The sequence below is a fragment of the Lycorma delicatula genome, chromosome 7 (genome assembly GCF_047948215.1).
Source record: "Lycorma delicatula isolate Av1 chromosome 7, ASM4794821v1, whole genome shotgun sequence".
In the NCBI taxonomy this organism is placed as follows: domain Eukaryota; kingdom Metazoa; phylum Arthropoda; class Insecta; order Hemiptera; family Fulgoridae; genus Lycorma; species Lycorma delicatula.
Window position 1 is genome coordinate 119,601,752 of NC_134461.1, and position 20,108 is coordinate 119,621,859.

The 20,108-nt window shown below is 31.5% G+C and overlaps 1 protein-coding gene across 1 annotated transcript in view; it reads right to left on the reverse strand.

Annotated features, from left to right (window-relative positions):
• Positions 1-7,272: 7,272 nt before the first annotated feature.
• LOC142327730 (uncharacterized) overlaps positions 7,273-20,108 on the reverse strand; it is an 80,718-nt gene continuing 67,882 nt past the window's right edge. Inside the window, exons 4-6 of the mRNA XM_075371019.1 lie at positions 18,617-18,857; positions 15,726-15,912; positions 7,273-8,895 (exon numbers count right to left, since the gene is read on the reverse strand). Coding sequence (XP_075227134.1) covers positions 8,892-8,895; positions 15,726-15,912; positions 18,617-18,857 — 432 coding nt within the window. The 3' untranslated portion in view covers positions 7,273-8,891. The remainder of the gene's footprint in view (positions 8,896-15,725; positions 15,913-18,616; positions 18,858-20,108) is intronic.

The following is a 20,108-nucleotide window of genomic DNA, read 5'->3' on the forward strand; positions in this document are numbered from 1 at the left end:
TGTTAAAAACATAAATCTGATTGTTACCAAAAATAAGCGGGCAAGGGTGACCAGTACGAAAAACGTAGGTGTGACTCTATTATGGAAAATGTAATTTCAATAACAAACAATTGGATTCTATTGTTGGAACAAGCCCGGTGAGTTACTGTTACAAATAAAATTAATATAGACGACGATGGGGTGTTTACTTTATACATTCAGGTTTCAATGTTGTTGGGTTTTGCCGAAGATTATAAGAAAATAATTATAAACAGGCAAGAATTGTTATTGAAACGTAGTAGTGATGATGTAAACGCTATACTGGCCACAGTTTCAGATCATAAATCTAGACTTGAAATAACAGATGTTGCATGGCTTGTACCATATTTAAAGGTTTCGAGTCAATATCAGTTGGAATTGGCCAAATTGAGAGAAAAAAAATGAATTGCGTATACCGTTTAGAAGTTGGGAAATTCATCAGAATCCAACAGTACCACAGACAAAATCTATGGTTTGGAATGTAAAAACATCATCACAATTGGACAAACCTAGATACGTTATTGAAGGGTTTCAAACCGATAGATTAAATAAAGCTACTAAGAACGCTCGGAATTTGATTCATGCTACGTTAAAAATATTGTGTTTATAAATTCAAACTGTTATCCATACGAGGATTTAGAGGTGATCGAATGTTGATGTACAAAATGTTTGTCGATTTTAAACAATTATATTATATAAATTGACCGATTCGCCATATACGTTTTCAGTTTATAAAAACAAATATCCCTTTTACGTGACTGATTGTTGGTGACAGGATGAATCAATAAAAATGGGCGTTATTGATTTGAAATTAATATTGAAGTTGAAGAGAATTTTAAACCAAATACAATCGCATATTGTTTATTAATATATGAAAATGTAGTGGCTTACTCGAACAACCTTCATAGGTAGAAATTTTAATTATTTTTGCTTTCGCTGAAAGTAATGATGTCCGATTTTTTTTAAAATTAATCTAATAGTGATAAAACTGTTAACCGAGTACATTTTCATTTTATTTTAGCATCAATTTCAAAAAATGTTGTGAAAAGTGCGTAACTCGAAAACGGGTGGACTTGGGCGGATGAAACTACCGCCAATCGATTCAAAAAATTGGAAAGTACCCTTTCGGTTAAGCCTTTCAAAATCGCGTTAGAATTGGGCTAGGATTTTCGAGTTACGCCCTATTTTTAAAAATTTTGTATTTAAAATTGGCGGGTGATCTGTCAACCAATCAGCGCGCATGAAAAAGATGGTGAGGTTCAAGCACAGGGGGTGTGCTTGAATGTAAACAAAACGTACTACTCAGGAGTATGAAGAGAGATGAACCGCTAAACATTGGTGAAGAAGAGAAGAGAGCATGCGCATTAGAACAATTTCAAATCCTAGAGATTTCATTTCTTAATGTTTTCCTCTTTTAGTTTATATGGTTTTTTGACGTCATCGTCATCGTCACAGTCACTTTTATATGGCATTTCTAATGAAAAGAAAAAAAATCAAATTGCAACAACTTATTTACATTCTCTCAACACCAACGATATGCTTACCCGTTCGCCGCGTAAATTTAACAACTGATCGTTTTCATCGGTCAATTTTATTATCAAGTTGGTAATTTCTTTTTCACCTACCGGTACGAATGTAATATAAAATGGACATTCTTCAATCATTTCACTAGGATCGACACTCGGTGGGAAATCATACAAAATGCAATCCTGTTTTTCGTTTTTATATCCACCCATAATAATATTACATTTTACACGTGTTACATTTACAGGAGCGATATTTATTATTCGATCTGAATGATGTGTTTATTTGGTTTGAAAATTCCCGCCCCATAAAGCAATAGACTGCCAATACTTGAATCTGCATCTGAAAAATCTATCCACACGGTGCTTTTAATTTCACATTGTAACGTATTGGTATTCGCCTTTAATATGATTGATTTTTTTAATTTTCTTCATTTCGTTCTGTATATATTCACCAACATCTTCAATTTTATAATTACCCGTCGGTATTGTTATGTAATTTTTCTTTGTAAATTTATAATTATTTTCATATTTTTTAACATCCTTGTCGAACGGAAAATACAATTTATTATTTTTATTCTCTTCAACATTTGGAATCGTGTTGGCCGTCATTAACCATTTTAAACCCAATTCATATTGACCCTTTGAAAGGTCTATTCTAGGAAAAAACGTTTTTTTAATCAACGAATCGTTTCCATCAATCGACATTGATTGTCTAAAATGAGAAAAATTAAAATTAAAATTTACAATTTATTCGGATAAAAATTCTAAACACAATCGACCGCAAATTACATCATCATCGCCTTGATATCTATTGTAATTGTACGTTACATTGGATTTTCTAAAATAATTCATCAATTCTGGCGGTGCGTGTACGTTTCCTATACCATCAAAATAGTCTACATTATTACCAACTTTTCTAAAGCAAACCCAATGTGTACCATTACCCATTGAAGTGTCCAAATTGACTATAGCACATTCATTTTTTCTAACCTTTTTTGGTAAAGCGTCCAACATAAAAACACCTCTGAAATGTGGAATTTTCTACCGTTTTGCGTATTCTTTCAATTCATCGTCATATAAAGCACGCCTCGGTATTGAATCGCTATATTATATTAATATTACTTTACCGCTATTTTTCACTCTTCCGCCACTTTTCTTTAATTTTAATCGACCACCGAATTTAGATTTTAATTTCATCGCGTTTGTTACAGCATAGGCAGCCGCTCTTTCAGTCAAACTACTATCCGGCCCAATTACACGTTCCCAAGCTCTGTCAGCCAGTGGTTTGTCGGCTTGGGCTCTGGTTTTACTGTCTGAATATTTCGAATAGGCAATATCGTGCAATTTACAGGCATCATCCAACTTATTAACGCCTTTATCCCCACGTTCCAGTCAATTTCGTGCCAGGACCACAATAATTGTAACCTGGTAAATGCGCTTCAACTGGTAATAAATCTACAGCTTTATTCACCATAGAACCAATAATACCACGACCTTTTTTTTTAGTATTCGTCTCGCCTTTTTTCTTCATGTCTATATAAAAAACAATTTAATTTCAATTTAAATAAACTATTGATTTTATGGTTTATCGAGTATTTTTAATTTAGTCATTTCATTTTCTCGAATCATTGCCTCGTCAATGGATTTAATTTGGTTCGCGATGAGATCTTCTGTAATGCGACCGTTTAATTCATCGTCTATATACTTGGCAATTTTTTCTTTAAGAGGTTCGAGGGAATCTTTCATAAATTCAACAGTGCATCTGCAAGTTTCATTTTTTCATCCTCTGTATATTTTTTAATGTTTACATCAAGATTTGCCATTTCTTCATTTAATCTAAACCCACAAACTTTTCACCGAGACTATTTGTGTATTCGTCAAACATAAGTTTACATCGTTTAAAATTCAACACATCCTTTTCATCAATAGGATCGGATACATTCTATGATGGTTTACATCAAAATTTCCTTCTGGTGTGAGTGAAAAACCTCGTTTTCCACGTCAACGGCCTTTACCTAATTTTATTCGCGACATTTCTCTATATAAAGAAATTTAAAAGTAATATTTAAAAACCTATTCAAATTCAACATCTTTCAATTCTTTAATTATGGATATGATTTCATTTGAAACGGTCTTGTTTCCAGCATCATATTCACCCACAAGTGTATACAATCTATCAATCAATTCGTTTGGATTGTCCCAATATAAATATACTGGATTGTAATTGAATTGTGCATGCAACAACCCAGAACCACTAAAAGACGTGGATGGTGTTTTATATGGGGTATTGGGTAAACGGGATTTTTTAAAGGAAACAATTTTCTGATTACTTCATTATATTTAAAAGATTTATTCGTTTTCACTGTTCGTGAATCCTGTCGTTCCATCAAATGAGCACCAGTATATTTCAACATTTCTCCATAAGCCCTCATATCTTCTGTGTGAACCTTTTTCTAGTCTGGATTTTTATAAACCAACAATTCTAAAAGACCTGGTGTAGCCGAATAAATGAAATGCCACAATTGAATTTTATCGTCTTTAAATTCAATTTTAGTCTTACCCAAAGTACAAATATCTGTATTTCTATCATACTTTACACCATATACATGGTCTAGAGATACTTTTGGACCTGTTTTTAACATTTCCAAGTATGGTTTAATTTTTTCAATATCCGAATACTGAGTGTCTTCTAATATAATAGGCGTATATTTTGTATATATTCTAGGTTGTTCTTCTTCAGATTATTCAGAATATAGTGGCAATGTTGTTTGTTCAGATAATAATGTAGAATAGGCTACATCTTCTTCTTCTTCTGAATCTTGTTCCAATAAACTCTGTTCACATCTGTCTTGGCATCTTTCTAAATGAGCCGACAATCTATCACCCAATTCACGCCCTACTCTGTCTACATCAATTTCTCCATCCGTTTTAGGTGGAGGTTGTCTGGGTCTATTTACTTTTTCTTTAATTTCATTTATAGAATCTATTATCGGTTTGAAACGTTTAGCAAATAAAGCTTCTTCTTCAGCCAAACCCATCATAAAGGCTGCATATTTACGTTTAAATTTTTTATTAAGCTTGTCAATTTCAATCATTTGTTTCTCCTTTTTCATTGCTCTATAAAGAAAAAAAAGAAACTTAAAAACAATATTTTGTTAACGTTATACGTTATGTTGAACATTACGTTTAATAATGATGAATTTGTCGATGTTGTTTTTATATCGACCTTTATTTTTTCCCTTTTCTTTGTCAATGGCTAGAAAATTATATTGGATTCTATTCCAAACTTGATCGCACATGGATTTAAAATCATCAAAAGATGTCGACGTTTACATGATCATCGTAAATGTGTTTTAAATTTAAATTGTCTTGTTTGAATAAAATTAAAAAATTGCAATTGTCGCGTACGAGTTGTTTTGGTATTTTGGTATGTGTTTGTGCTAGATAAAAACAATCAATTTTATTATGACAGCCCTGTGCAAAATAAGCACCGATATTATTTTGTTTCTCTTTTATTCTATAAGGCGATAGGTTTGAAACCGAACAAGAAATTATTGAACCCTCCATTTCAACTGCATGGAAAGATTTTGATAAAATAGTAACGCGAATTTTAACTAATTCAAACCCAACCCAGTAATTCATGACGGTGCTTCCAAAGGTTAACAAGAAAAAAAAAGATATAAATACTTTTAATGAGTCGAAATAAAAAAAATAAAATATTTGGCTCTCATTTCGCTGTAGTTGATGATAAAACATAAAAAAATGTTTTATGGAACTTACAGATAAAATTTAATTGTTTTAGATTAACTCAGTTAAATAGCACAGTTAATGAAAACATTTTATAATAGAAGTAATAAATTTTCCGAATGTTCAATAAACATTAGTGATGATGATGTAATAAGTTATGCGTCACGTGTAGAAAACAATAAATAAATAAAACAAACGCTAGCTAGAATTTGGTATGTTAGGAGAATCCCCCGCTACAAGCTATGCACAAGAAAGATTGCTATGAATCGAATCGTAATTGAGAAAAATTTGGTTTCCTGTTGCCTATCCAATTCAATGTTAAGATTCGTAAAACGAATCGGTTTCTCCTGCAAACCGATTCTCGATTCTTTCGTTCAGTATAAAGAATTGTAGGAACGACTCGTCCACGATCCTTTCCGTTCCAGTCGCTAAGCTGAACTCATGTGGTACGGCGGGAACGTGTACTCGTGTGTTATAGTTTGTAAACAATGGTAAACAGGTTCGTTTTCATTTAATTCTAAACGTTATTGAGATAATTTAACGGATAAACATGAAATTCGTGAAATATTAGATTTACAATTGGTTAGTGGGTTTAGTGATGTGTTGATGTGAAGTATTTAAAATCCGGGTACGTTTTTAACCGCCGACAAAAATATAGACCAAAGTGTTGTTTTAATGCAGTGACTTCAATCTCCTAATACAACAATGTTTACAAAAAAAAAACCAAAGACGACTTGACTGATGATGGTACAGTGCAACTTTCACAAAAAAAAAATCTTAGGATACTCACGAGATAAACCAAGTTCTTCTTTCAACAAAACGTTTTCTATTATTTATCAGTTATACATCAATTAACCGATAATTCTTTCAGAATAGCTGCTAGTGTGTTTCTAGAACCTTTAAATTGAATACACTTCTGAAGTACTTCACGTAATTTATTTAATGTAGGCAATTCATTATGTTTTACATGAAACTCATTAACTGTTTGTCTTATAATGCCATGATCAAAACTGTCTAATCCACTAACTGGTATTAAACATTGTTTTTACTTGTTTGGTGTGCTGAATGAGCACGATGATTTAAGATCATCCTTTTTTTTTTAAGTTTTTGAACTTGTGATCCTGAAATTGCACAAGCTGCAGCCGTAGTGGTATTTTTTTTTCACATTTTTGAATGTGGAAAATTACAGTACCTTATAGGAAAGAACATGTTAATTTAGTTTTGGAATTTCTTAAGGCTCATGACTTATACATTCATAATTACGGCAGACAATCATTCGTAATGCTTCATTTATGTCAGGGGTGTATTCTAGATTACAAACTCCACTAAAAGAAGCAAATCCGTTGTTATTTTATGTGCTGTGCTCTTCCCGTTCCCTTAACTTGGTGGGATATACTGCAGCAGAATGCTGTAATCTTTCTAAATCAGCATTTCTCAACCTGGGGGTCACAGTGATATGAAAGGGGGGGTCGCAAAATTAGCCTACAACTTTACACATAAATAATAATGAAATCATTTTATGGGGAAAAAGTCATTTTGTTCTAAACATTTTACTTACATTTATAAGTACCTATGTAAAGAAAATAGATTAATGAGATGGTTGCATTGGTTTTTCATATAAAAATTTCTCCATACGTAGATAAGGTATTTAGACATAGCCAGGTATTTTCTTTTGTGAACATTTCATTCTTATTTAGGTTGTATGAATTCAAATAACATTCATAATTGTTATCAATTACTTTATTATTTAAAGTATATTTTCACCTTACTTTTATAAGCATCAAGTTTGGTATAGGAAATGAGTTTAGAATAAATGTTGTTGAAATTGCAGTAATACGAGATTGGTGTAGTTGTCTATGCCAGATGTTAGTTATCTCATGGATAATTCATTTATTGTAGTTTCTCTTCTTGCCTTGCGATAATACATCTAGTAGGTTATTTAGGTTTATTTTATTTAACATTGAGTAAATGTACACATACATGTTGGTAAAAAATTTATTATCATAAATATACATGAGAAATTATTTAGATCAGATCGAAGAATAGTAATAAGAAATAAAAAGACAGCTAGAAGATTACAAAAAGCTAAAGAGTTTAATTTATGCAATTGACATAAATTCTAAAAAAAAAATTAAACAAGCTATCGTTTAATATTAAAGTTTAATTAATGAAAGAAAGACAAAACCTTTTTTATAAAAAGATTATCATATTCAATATGAATTATGACAACTCCAATTTTATTTCAGAAACCACCACCATATTTATAAACCTCAATGACTCAAATTTTACTACTTATAAAGTGAAAGTAAAGTTACCAATCACCACTTTGCATTGCTATTGAAGAAAGTCTAAATAAAAAAGTTACCCTGTTGATGGATAATTTATTTTCTAATAATTAATAATACCATCTATGACTAGACAAACTGTCATCACAAAAAAATTATATTATTCTAAATTGTAATTACTTCACATACAATCCAAATTTTTAAGTTTATTCCTTTTGTTGTAATAAGAACTTTATAAAATAATTAAAATATAATTTTTATAAATTATTTTTATTTTTATTGATCTTAATGATTTAAATAAATTATTAGTTACAATTTAAAAAAATTATATATATATAAAATCATATATGTCTGTAAAATATGAGCCAGAATGATGTATTCATCCTCACCAAATAATGCTAACTTTTATATCATCACATTAAAAAGTTAACATCAAATAGACAGTGTTGACTACCAAATAAAGCACATTAACAACAGATAACGCTATTCATATTACAGAATAGTGGCCAGTTTTTTCTCTTCAGTATGCATTGTAGAATCCATTAGTTGAACAACTCTATGTACAAAATTTATTTATCTTCACTATATTATAACTATTATCAATCAGCCTGCATAATAATATTTAAAGTAAAAAATTATTTTTGCTCAGAACAAAAAATAATATAATTTAAGAACATCTGAGTTTACTTTCATGTTTGATTTAAGTTTAAATTATTAAATTGCTTTGAGTTTTGTCCATTGGACAAGCATGACAACATCTTGCTTGTTTTGTGCAGGCAGAGTAATCTATTTCTCCATTAAAGATATTAGTTATTTTTATTTCTCTACAGTTTAAATGAGAGAGAGGAACATAAATTGTATTTATAGTTTTAAGCAGGATAAGTAGTACATTATTGCTCACTCATCCACTTGAGATCTAGAGTATATGCTGTTATGTTACTTTTGTTGACAAAACCATATTGGCCTAAGTTTTTTTTTTTTGTTTAAATGAGGTGAACAGCCTGTTTGAATATTACGTTTAAAATAATTCTGAAAATGACAAAAAGTAGTGAAGTAGTCGCTTATTCTACTTAATATATTATTATTTCTTGAACATTCTTGATAAATTCACTACTACTATTACTGCTATTTTATATACTAAAAGAAAAGAAATGATGAGAATGTCCATAAATATAGTAACATAATTCAAAAGCATAGATATTATCCATCTTGAAATTGAGTCTCATCCCATTGAGGTTTATCCATGTAAAGATATTTTTGTTGAGCTTTTCGTTGAAGTATGGCACCAAAGTTCAGTTTTTAAAGATAATATTCTTTAACTGAAATCAAATTTAAATAATACATTAGTTATGAGGATAAATGTTTGCTTGCATATAGGTAAATGTTTTATTATATAGAACTTAATTCTTTAAATCTTTATTTGTAATTTTCATTACAATTAGTTTACAAACAAAAGAACTCTTATGAATGAAATCCTGCTTCGTCTACCAATGTTTACATTCAGTTTCATCAAAGAGCACTAGGAACATTTTGCAATAAGACTTTATTGTTTTATATATTTTCAAAATAATCTACACCACACACTGTACATTTCTCCATCTATCAGAACCAGCCTTCAGTGGCAGTCTGCCATCAGAGATTCTGGGCACCCTCATTGTCACAAGCTCTTAGGAGATCATCATTGCTCTTAAAATGCTTCCCTTTTAGTCTTTTATTCGCTTTGTGGAACAACATGAAGTTGCATGGAGCAAGGTCACAACTTCAGGGAGAGTATTCTAAAAGTTTTATTCCAGTGCTGGCCAAATAGTTGAGCAGTGCTGGAGCATTATCATGGTGAAGAAACCATGTGTCCATCCTCTAGTCTGGGCACAGTTTCTTGAGAGCTTTGAGAAATTTAGGCAGGCATTCCTCAGTATTCCAGTTCTATGTAATTGTCTTGTGAGTTTCCATTACAACTCGTTCTTAAACTACTCTCACACCAAAAAATACAAGTACCATTCTTTTCTTCACTGATCTGGATTTTCAAACAACCATGGGGGGTCTCATCTTTGAACACCCACACTTTGTTCTGAACCTTGGTCTGAACATCATAACTGTACAGCCAAATTTTGTCACCTGTCGCAGTGCTGTTCTCAAAGGGAGATTTTTCATTTTCAAACATCTTTAGCATTTCATGCCACCATGAAACATAACATGCATCTGATCATCTGTTAAGTTATGTAACACTCAAAGGGTACAACTTCAAAGTGATCTCATGAAATAGCATGAACTGCTGGTTCATTAATGCCCAAGGACTCTTTAGTAGTAGGTCATATGCTTGTCTGTATCAAGAATTTTTCATACTGCAACAATGAATTCCTCATTTATGGATGAAGATGGTTAACCCGACTTTGAGTGTCCTCAAGGCAAAATTTTTTTTTCAAACTCTGTATCACTTAAATATTGTTGTATGTTGAGGATAATTCTCTCCAATCACAGGCATCATTTTCTCTAAACACTGATCAACACAAAACCTACATACAAAATTGTAGCACAAAATTTCCCGGTATTTGGTTTACAACCACAACAAATCACACTTCTTCTCACTGATGCAGATAAAAAGCAAATGCTAGTGAGACAGTGACTACAGTGCCTGTGATGATCTGTTCCGTTGTATTGCAAAAGTTTTCTAGTGCCCCTTATATTTACAACTAATACCAATACATCCTTTTAAAAATAAATAAACAATTTTGTTTAAGGAAAAATTTCTTCCCCAGAAATTAATCTTTATTATTCTAAAATAATAAAGAAAAAAAATTTTAAAAATTTAATTTAAAGAATTAAAAATTTATTATTCTAAATAATAAAGAAAACAACCTTAAAGATTTTATAATACATAGTATGTAATAATATTATTTATTTAGTTGTTCCATTTCCATAAGGCTTACACCCAATTATAGTTAGCCTTATTCTATTACTTTCTGTATGATAAGAAATTAATTCTTATCAGTGAAAAATGCAGACTGGGATATGAACCAAATATCTTTTTCTACGCGAAAGGAAATATGGTAAATTAATATACAAAGCTTATGTTTATCTTTACTTACATGATCATTTCAAATTTCATCTTGGACATTGTTTTCAATTATATATAAAAATTTCTTGTCTTCATTCTACTGATTTGTATTTTATTCTATTTTAAGAATGTTTGTAGGTCAATATGATTCTGTTTTCTATTCTTATTTGCCAAATAGCCAAGTTTAAAAAGTTACTCACTTTTATAATGTATAAAAGATACAAAGTATCCTTGAACCGTATGAAATTTACTTATATATTAACTTTGACAAAAAAAAAAATTAATAAAATGACATAATACAGATCAAATTTACTATGAAACTCTTCCTTTTTTTTTATTATAAAATAAAATTTTTCATATAATTTTTTTCTGAATTCCTAACCCTTAAGTATGTGTATCTGTTCATTTGTGGTCTATAAAGGTTATTACTATTTTAACATTCAATTGTGCATAACTTAGCAATAAAAAAAGATATTTGTACAGCTGTAAAAATGTAGTTAATTTAAACAGTATTAAAAATGATTACTAATCACACTGAAAACAGAAATCACACATTTTTCATTTATTTAATTATTTTTGTTATATCTCATGAATCATAAATACTTGAATCATGTATCGTAAAATATAACATATTATTATGTGATTAAAAAAAAAAGGTAAACTGTTGTTCAGAAGCCACCCTTCCATCAAAATCCATGCTTAGTCATGAAATTTAAATATGAAATATATCTAGTATAGATTTTATTATTATAGTTGATCTAGGCAGAGTACTGAATTTTGGTAATTATATGATTTAAATGCAGTATACTCATATAAAGAAAACTTTTCCGGAACAGTTCTACATGCATCTATATGTGTTCAAATGTCAGCAGTTAAGCTGGTTTTGAGTCATTTGCAGTTATACTAAGCCTTTTAGAGCAGTGTGGAAAGTGGAGCTGTGTGCATTGTCAGAGTCAGAAATATCCTGGAACGGATACGAAGAAGAATGGCAGAGACCACATGTCTCTGCCATTCTTCTTACCATACCATTTCATTTAAAGCAGCTATGGTCATTGCTAAGCTTCCTTCTCTTGACCTGCTAGTCAAGTAGAGGAAGGAGGGTAAGAACAGAAACGAGGCTAGGCAATATGCCAACAGATATTGCTGGCAGAGTAGATGGGAGGTTTCCCAAAAAGGGCGATGGACAGGAAGACTGCTGCCTAGCATGCAAAACTGGGTGGATAGATGGTTGGGGGAGTTGAATTTCTATCTCGCTCAGTTCTTTAGCGGGCACGGGTGTTTTTACGCCTATGTGTTTGGGAGGTGGAGGAGAGTCACCTGTGAGTGCATGTATTGCTTGGCAGTAGTCGATTCTGCCGAAAACTCATTTTTTGTGTTCCCTAAATGGGAGCTTTTGAGAATGCAGGTAGTCCAAGAAGTGGATCCAATCTCCCTGGACAGTATCGGAGAGAATGCTAAGAAGGTAGACGTCCTGGGCTATCATGGCTATGTTTAACAGGGCAGTCGTGAAAAAGAGAACTGAGGAGGAAGCATAGTTTTATCCATAATTACCAATAATGTTGACTGTAATAGACATATGTTGAGTCGCAGACTGCTATTGAAGTTACGATACATCGACGTGTTGCTAGTTTTATGTGATTTCACTTGCATGACAGTATGATTGCATTATTATTATATGTGTTGTGACCATATTATTTAATATATTTTATGTGATCTCACCGATGTTTCATGCGAAGTTAGTGATTCTATTTGATTATACATGGTTAAATGAATTTATCAATGTTTTGTCTGTTTATTGGATGGACATTCCATTTTATTAGGAATATTATATAATCATTGTTAGGTTAGGTATATGTTTAGGCTAGGCTTATATAGAGTGTCCCATATAAAACGCAACCCAACCTTATATTGGTAGGTATTGAAATAATAAAAAGGCATGTGTAAATGTAAATTTAATTATTACCATCCATTACCTTACATTTAGAGTAAATGTTGGAAGTGGCCGCCATCTTCTTGAATAAAGCTTCAATTCTTTTTACAGCGTTTCTTGCAACTTTTTTCAAACTTTGTGGCTGGATATTTAATACAGCTTGTTCAATATTGACTTTCAATTGTTCAAGTGTTCGGGGTTTGTTGCTGTAGGCTTTTTCTTTGAGGTAACCCCATAGAAAAAAATCCGCCGCAGTCAAATCTGGAGATCTTGGTGGCCACAAGCCTCGACCGATAACACGATTACCAAAGAATTCCTCAACGAAATCAGAAGTTGAACCTGCGTAGTGCGATGTTGCAGCCAGCAGTGTCTGTCTTCCTCTTCCAAGAATGCAATGAACTGAATTAAAATATCCTGATATCGTTCTGCATTATTGGTGTACTCGAAAAAAATAGGACCGATTATTTTCTTCCGCGATATCGCGCACCACACGCCCAACTTCTGCGGGTGTGATTGTTTTTCGTGATAAACGTGGGGATTTTCAGTACTCCAAATAATACTGTTTTGCCTGAAAAATAACGAATCCCTAACATTATTTCCCTCACGCAGAAATCGATGGAACCATTGACAATATTGTCAATAATAAGGTCGACGGACAATATAAGGTCATAATTGTAATTGTTTGGTCGCCCGTTGAACAGTTGATTTAGACAAATTAATTTCAGCAGACAAACGTCTGATCGATTTATTAGGCGAGGCGAGTAATCGATCTTTGATTTCAGCGACTGTATCTGTATTCAACACTGACGCAGATCTTTTGTGTTCCTTGTTATTAACAGAACCAGTCTCTCCAAATTTTGCAATTAACCTTAATACTGATGTTTTGTTAGGAGCTGGTTTATCTGGGTACTTATGGCGAAACAAATCTTGCACTGCAACCACTGATTTCGTACTGAAGTACGACTCAACAGTGAAAACACCATCTTGTCTCTAGCAATACACTGAACGTTATGATTGCATTGTTGTTACTATCGGTAGTGTTCTACTGCGTCGCCGCGATGTTCAGATGTTGGACGAGTCCATTTCAGTAACGAGTAAGGGAGTAAGCTTGACTTTTGAAATTTCATGGATGAGTGATTGATGGGTTGCGTTTTATATAGGACACCCTGTGTTATAAAGGCAAGGAGTCGTGGATTCTGATTGTAGATTTTATATAAAAAAGTAAATAAATAAAATGGAAGAAAAAAAATTAGATAGGATTATCTTAATTGAAAGATCGCATTGAATTTGTTCGCATTTCACATCCTGGGTTGTTCGTGGCGATTTACGAGCAGTGTTTTATTTCCTTTGAAGGAATAAGATTATTAGATTATTCAGTCGCGATTCTTTCATGTGTTATTATTTTACTTTGACTATATGATTATATGTGTTGTAACAGTATTATCAAATATGGATTATTTGTTTTCGAACACAATATATGGATTTATCGTGTTAGGTTAGGTTAGTGATTCTATTTGATTAATGTAGTAATCATTTCATCTTACATGTTTTGTGTTAATTTATCGATCCTTTTTCTGTGTTATTGGATGTAATCTATCTTGCTAAGTATATTATATTAGTATTGTTAGATTACGTAAATTGTTTAGGTTAGATTTATATTGTAAGACTGAGGATTCGTGTTTTATTTCTTTGAGTTTAGTTTGTAAGAATGGTTTTTGCCTTGTTGGCATATTTTCGTGGCATGATCGCCACGTTCTTCGTGTTTCTGAGTAATGTATTATTCCTGGTTTTTGCGTAAGAAATATGATAACTAGGTTGTAAGAATGTTAACTCACCGGGTTGGTCTAGTGGTGAACGCGTCTTCCCAAATCAGCTGATTTGGAAGTCGAGAGTTCCAGCGTTCAAGTCCTAGTAAAGCCAATTATTTTTACTCGGACTTGAATACTAGATCGTGGATATCGGTGTTCTTCGGTGGTTGGGTTTCAATTAACCACACATCTCAGACATGGTCGAACTGAGAATGTTACAAGACTACACTTCATTTACACTCATACATATCATCCTCTGAAGTATTATCTGAACGGTAGTTACCGGAGGCTAAACAGGAAAAAGAAAAAAAAAAGGTTGTAAGAATGTTGTTTGCCTTATTGGCATGTTTTCACGTTGTGTTCGCCTTTCACATTGAAGGATAGTGCCGCGTTGAAGGTGTTCGCCTTTCCGTCCAGGTTAATGGTAAGATCGTTACATCCCTTGTTGGCAGGTTGTCGATCATGCCAATCGACTTCATTACGTTTCGCGCTGTTGGTCTGGAGCATTTAAGACGTGTTGTTGGTACGAATGAGCGCGTAGGGGGCCTGCACATCTTGAAGTTACGTCTCCGGGTGATCCCGGGATGCGTAGGGTTACTACAAAGGTGGGTTGTTTTAGTCGGTAGTCTGTTGATTGCGTTTGGATTAGGCCACCAGCAGGAGTGCGACACTTCGTGTGTAATTTCATTTCCACCTCTATCTCCCCCCCAAAAAAACCTTTTAGAGAGGCACATCAGACCAAGAATTGCAAAATGTGGTTAGTTTCTTCCTTTATCAGAATTATAAATTACCATTATGTTAGCTGAGTTAACAGTTTTTACCTAACTCGGTACTGTACTGCACTTCAATAGCCAGGATTTCTGTTTAAAAAATGATGTGTATGTAGGTTTGCAATGACTTTATAGTCTTGGACCATTCCAGACCTGTTTCTGATATTTTGTTTTTATTCTTTATTTGGTAGAGTTGTATTAATTTTGTTATATATATTTTTGTCTGGCTGTTGTGGGAGCTATACAATTTATCTGCCAATTTGCCCATCTCAAATATAAGGTTGGTGTAACACATCTCCTAGTTTAAACAACTTTCAAGTGCTGACTAGGATGATTTTAGCAATTGAAAACAACATAGATTTATTTGTTTTATACTACTTCCTTTTTTGTGATTTACAAGAATTTAATTAGAAATTTATATCAAAAAAGCCAAGAGTAGTACTATTGAAGTATTTCATAAAAAGAGTTTTCTACAACAATACCAATTTCATAAATAAATTGTATCATAAAATATTAAATATATAGTTTTTCAAAAATTGTAGAATGATAAACATTTATAGTTAATTGACTTTAAGTTATGACTTACCATCTTGCATGATAAACTGATAAACATTGTCGAGTACGCGTATCAAAACTTTGTCCAGAAGCACATCGAATTACTTGCGGGTATCCATTTTGACAAACAGCAACTGAATTACATGTAGGGCTTAAACGATAGATGTAGTTATTCTTTCCTAAGCAGTGGTATCTTCCCATTGTGAGTGCTTGGTTATCTGGAATTATCAAACTGTGTTTCATAATAAGGTACTTAATAAAAACACTTTAACTAAATTAGTTTAGTTATTTTGTATTTTAAATACTAAGGAACTTCTTATATATGTTAAAATTTATATATATAAAAAAAATCTGAAGTGGTGTGGATCTTTGGACTTCCTTGTACGCGTATTAAATTTCATATACACACTTTTTTAAAAATATTTTCATATTTTTTTTTGTTATTGTTGAATTATTTATTGTAAAAATTTTTTTAGAATCAGAAGTTAACCTCTTCTTAGTAAAAGAAGTTTTTTGAATTATTAATTATTCATAATTATTACAATAAATCAATATATTTAAGTTAAAAAAAAAAGAAAGTAGATGATTACCAATATACCTTCCCCTTTAAAATATTTCATTAGTTAAATTTTTATTTGGCTATAATTTGAACCAATGAAAATAAGTACCACTTATGGTATATCGTTGAAAAGCTCTCAATGAGGGCTTTTCAACGCAGTGAAGAAAACGTCCAAAATCCATATTTTTTTTTGGATATTGGTCTTTTTTGCACACTTTTGGTTCAATCGATTACATTCAAAAGGGGAGGTGCACAACTAGGTGTTACAACAGTCCTAAATCCAAAATTTCAACATCCTACGGCTAATCATTTTTGAGTTATGCGAGATACATACGTATGTACAGACATCATGCCGATACTAATCAAAATGGATATTTCCGTTGAAAACTGAAAACCAAAATTTTTTGTGATCACAATACTTCCTTTACTATGTACAAGGAAGTAAAAATGATTTTTTGTATCCAAAAAATTTTTTAATAAAAATTTATGTTCTGAATAAATGCTTACAGTAAAAATATTTATGTTGGTATACAAAGTGAAGATTAAACTCTGATTTTTGAAGATTTTCACTTAAGCATAATAGTATAAATTTCAATCTGAAAATATTGGGTAATGAATGAAATAGAAAATGGATGAATAAGATTTGGTATTACTAAATTTGTTAATTAACTAATTACTTAATTTCACTCGACTTGATGTTTGTTGCATATTCTACATATGATAGGATTTTTGACAGTATAAATGATTTAAGGCAGACATCCTGTGTTGCTACAGCTATAACTCTAACATTCTTGTTTGTATGTATTCTTTCCTCTTGTTCAATTATGATGGATGAAAACTTAGTTTTTCTTGTTTAAGATGAAATCATAGCCAAAATACTTTTTTCCTTTTTGTGGTGGTATAATATTACAATACTATGAGTACTATTCTCTCTCAATGAAATATAATAAGCTAATCAACATTGTATTTAAACTTATGGAGAGATCATGAAATACCTGCTATGGGTATGTGACTGCTCAATGCTAATCTTTAATTTGTTATAAATTTTAAAACCAATAGGTTTATAAAGGATTAAAGGATTAAGTGACCAATAAGTCACTTAATCTATTAATCTTAATAGATTAAGTGACCAATAGATTAATCTATTGGTTATTGATTAAGTGACCTTGGTCACTTAATCAAGGAAATATATAAATACCATAAAGCTTTTATATTTTACATTTATGCATAGTATAACATGTAACATAAACCTACTCATTATACTTGAGGTATTTTATCAATCATTTCATTCAGAAAAATGAATTATTACTTTATTTCTTACAAACATGTAAATCTGAAAACTGAATTTCCCAAAACTGATTCATACAGTTTAAGGCCTATTGTTAAGCACAACATTTATATATATATTTTTAGCGCTTGTAGGGGGAGTTTTCACAAAAGTAATAAAAAAGATGTATTTTTTCTAACAGAAATCTTCAGATTACTGATTGACATTTTGAAATATTGACCAGAGGCATTTGTATTGTTGCATCTTTTGAATTCTTACTAAAACAGCCCATTAAAAAAAATTATCAAAATTAATCTTAAAAATTTCTGTATCTGAAGTTTGTCTTTAGGGTGGCTATTGTGTTATTGTGTATGACACAATTTATGATGCTACAATGTCATATATAGCCTCTGCAGATTATTATAACTGATTGACCTAAAATATTTCTTTAATTAGAAATAAATATTTAATTTTCAAGAAAGTTTGTTATCCATGATTATTAGACTACTGTGAACTGGACTGTAGGCATATCTGTAAATAAAAAATTTGAAATTTTGGTTTTCTAATGTGGGAATATTTTCATGAGTCTTGTTTAAAAAATTAAGTTTTCTGTTTTGTTAATCAATACTGCAGCATTAAAGAAAAAAGGAAAATATGTGAGTTTTTTTACATTTGTGATCTAAAAACTTCCTGTTTAATAATCACTTTAATTGATGAATAAATTTAAAATCATAAAAATAAAAAAAAATGATTTTTTTTATGATTTAATAAAAAAAAAATGATTTTTTTTTTTTTGTTGTATTTCTAGTTTTACTACTTTACCAGCTTTTTTGGTGAAGAATGTTTTGTAGAAAAACATTTGTTCCTTATTTGTACAATTTATGTAATTACAGTATGGTTTTGAAACCATGTTGTGTTTTGTATATGTAAATACTTATCTGACATTACTAGGAAAACAATAGGTTAGGAAAAGTAGTTATTTTTTTTTTACTATTTACTGTAAAGTAACTTGTAAACTATGGACCATTCTGTTTTGTCATTTAGACATATACAAATAGTAACCACATTTAGTAGTTTGATTATGATTTATACGTACTGTTGTAGAAATTTTTGAGTCCATAATATGAAGGATTTTCAGCAGCAGTTGTAGAGGGTGGTGGCGGTGGTGGTGGAGGTGGAGGTGCGGCTGGTGTTCCTGTTGTTTGAGGAGGAACTGGTTCTTCTGGAGTAGGACTTCCACCTTCTCCTCCTTGACTTTCTTCTGTTTCAGGGGGTATTGGATTCGTTGGTACTCCGTTGCATTCAACTCTATATGGGTAGTCACAGACTTTTAGATCCTGTGAATAAAAAAAAAAATTATAAAGGTACTGTTCTTAATTATGTTTATATTAGCAGCTAAAAACATTCATTTAATCTATCTTCATCATTTTAATGTAGATATTATTTATTCTGTAATCATTTATTTATTTTTTTGATATGTTTTGTTTTAATATTATTATTTCCAGGAAATCTGCAATTATTTAATTTAATTTGTGTTGAATTTTAAGTGATTTAGTTAAGAATTATTTGTTTTTTCTCAGAGATTTATAGCTTAATTTTTCTAACATAACTAAATACTATTCAAGTATTTTTGTTTTTCCTTTTTTTGTGATTTGGTAATTTTAGCTACATTAAGCATAGAGAATAGAAATGTTATTTTGTAACAAAAATTCAAATATGACTGGTAAATTAAAAAAAAAAAGTTGGATTAATAATTGTGAATATATGCAACACTTTTTGAAATACAATGTTCAAAAAGTGATAGAATCTTATAGAAGAATATTTCCTTCTTTTGTTGTGGGTTTAATTGAGGAAAAATGGAGTATTCAATGCAGCAAAGCATATTCATTGTCTCCCAATACATTAGATGTATCAGTTATATCCAGACCCAGAATGCCTTCACAGAAACTTATGGTGTGAATGCACCAAACAAGCCCTCCATCAAGTGGCTGTATGACAAGTTCTAAGAGAGGGGGAATGTGGCAGATGCAGGCAAATGTGGTTGATTGAAAGTGCTAACACCAGAAAAATTGATCGAAATGCAAGTTGCATATTTTGTTATTCCCAAGAAGTCTGTCCGATATCTCTCTAACCAGTCTGGTCTCTCCATTGGTAGTGCCCACATGGCATTGTGTAAATGTTTAAACATGCATCCATACAGAATTCGTGTTATTAATTAGTTGTTACCTGTATCAACTGGAAAACGTGTAGCTTTCTGTCAGTGGTTAATGTCATTTGTAACGCCAAATGGAATATATCAGCTGTATGGACATAAAGTGGGTGTTTGGTGTGCAGTGTCACAGGCGAATCTTCATGACATTCTTTAATGGCACAGTGAACAGTGAGTGCTATATACAGATGGTGCAACAATTTGTAAACACTATACCTGCAGATTGTCTAGAGTACAGGTGGTTTCAGCAGGATAATGTTACGGCTCATACTGCCAACAACACTATGACTTTCTTGGATCAGTGTTTACATGGACAAGTGATTTTTAATGGGTTGTGGCCCCCTTAGTTTCCTGACTTATCCCTTTCTGATTTTTTCTT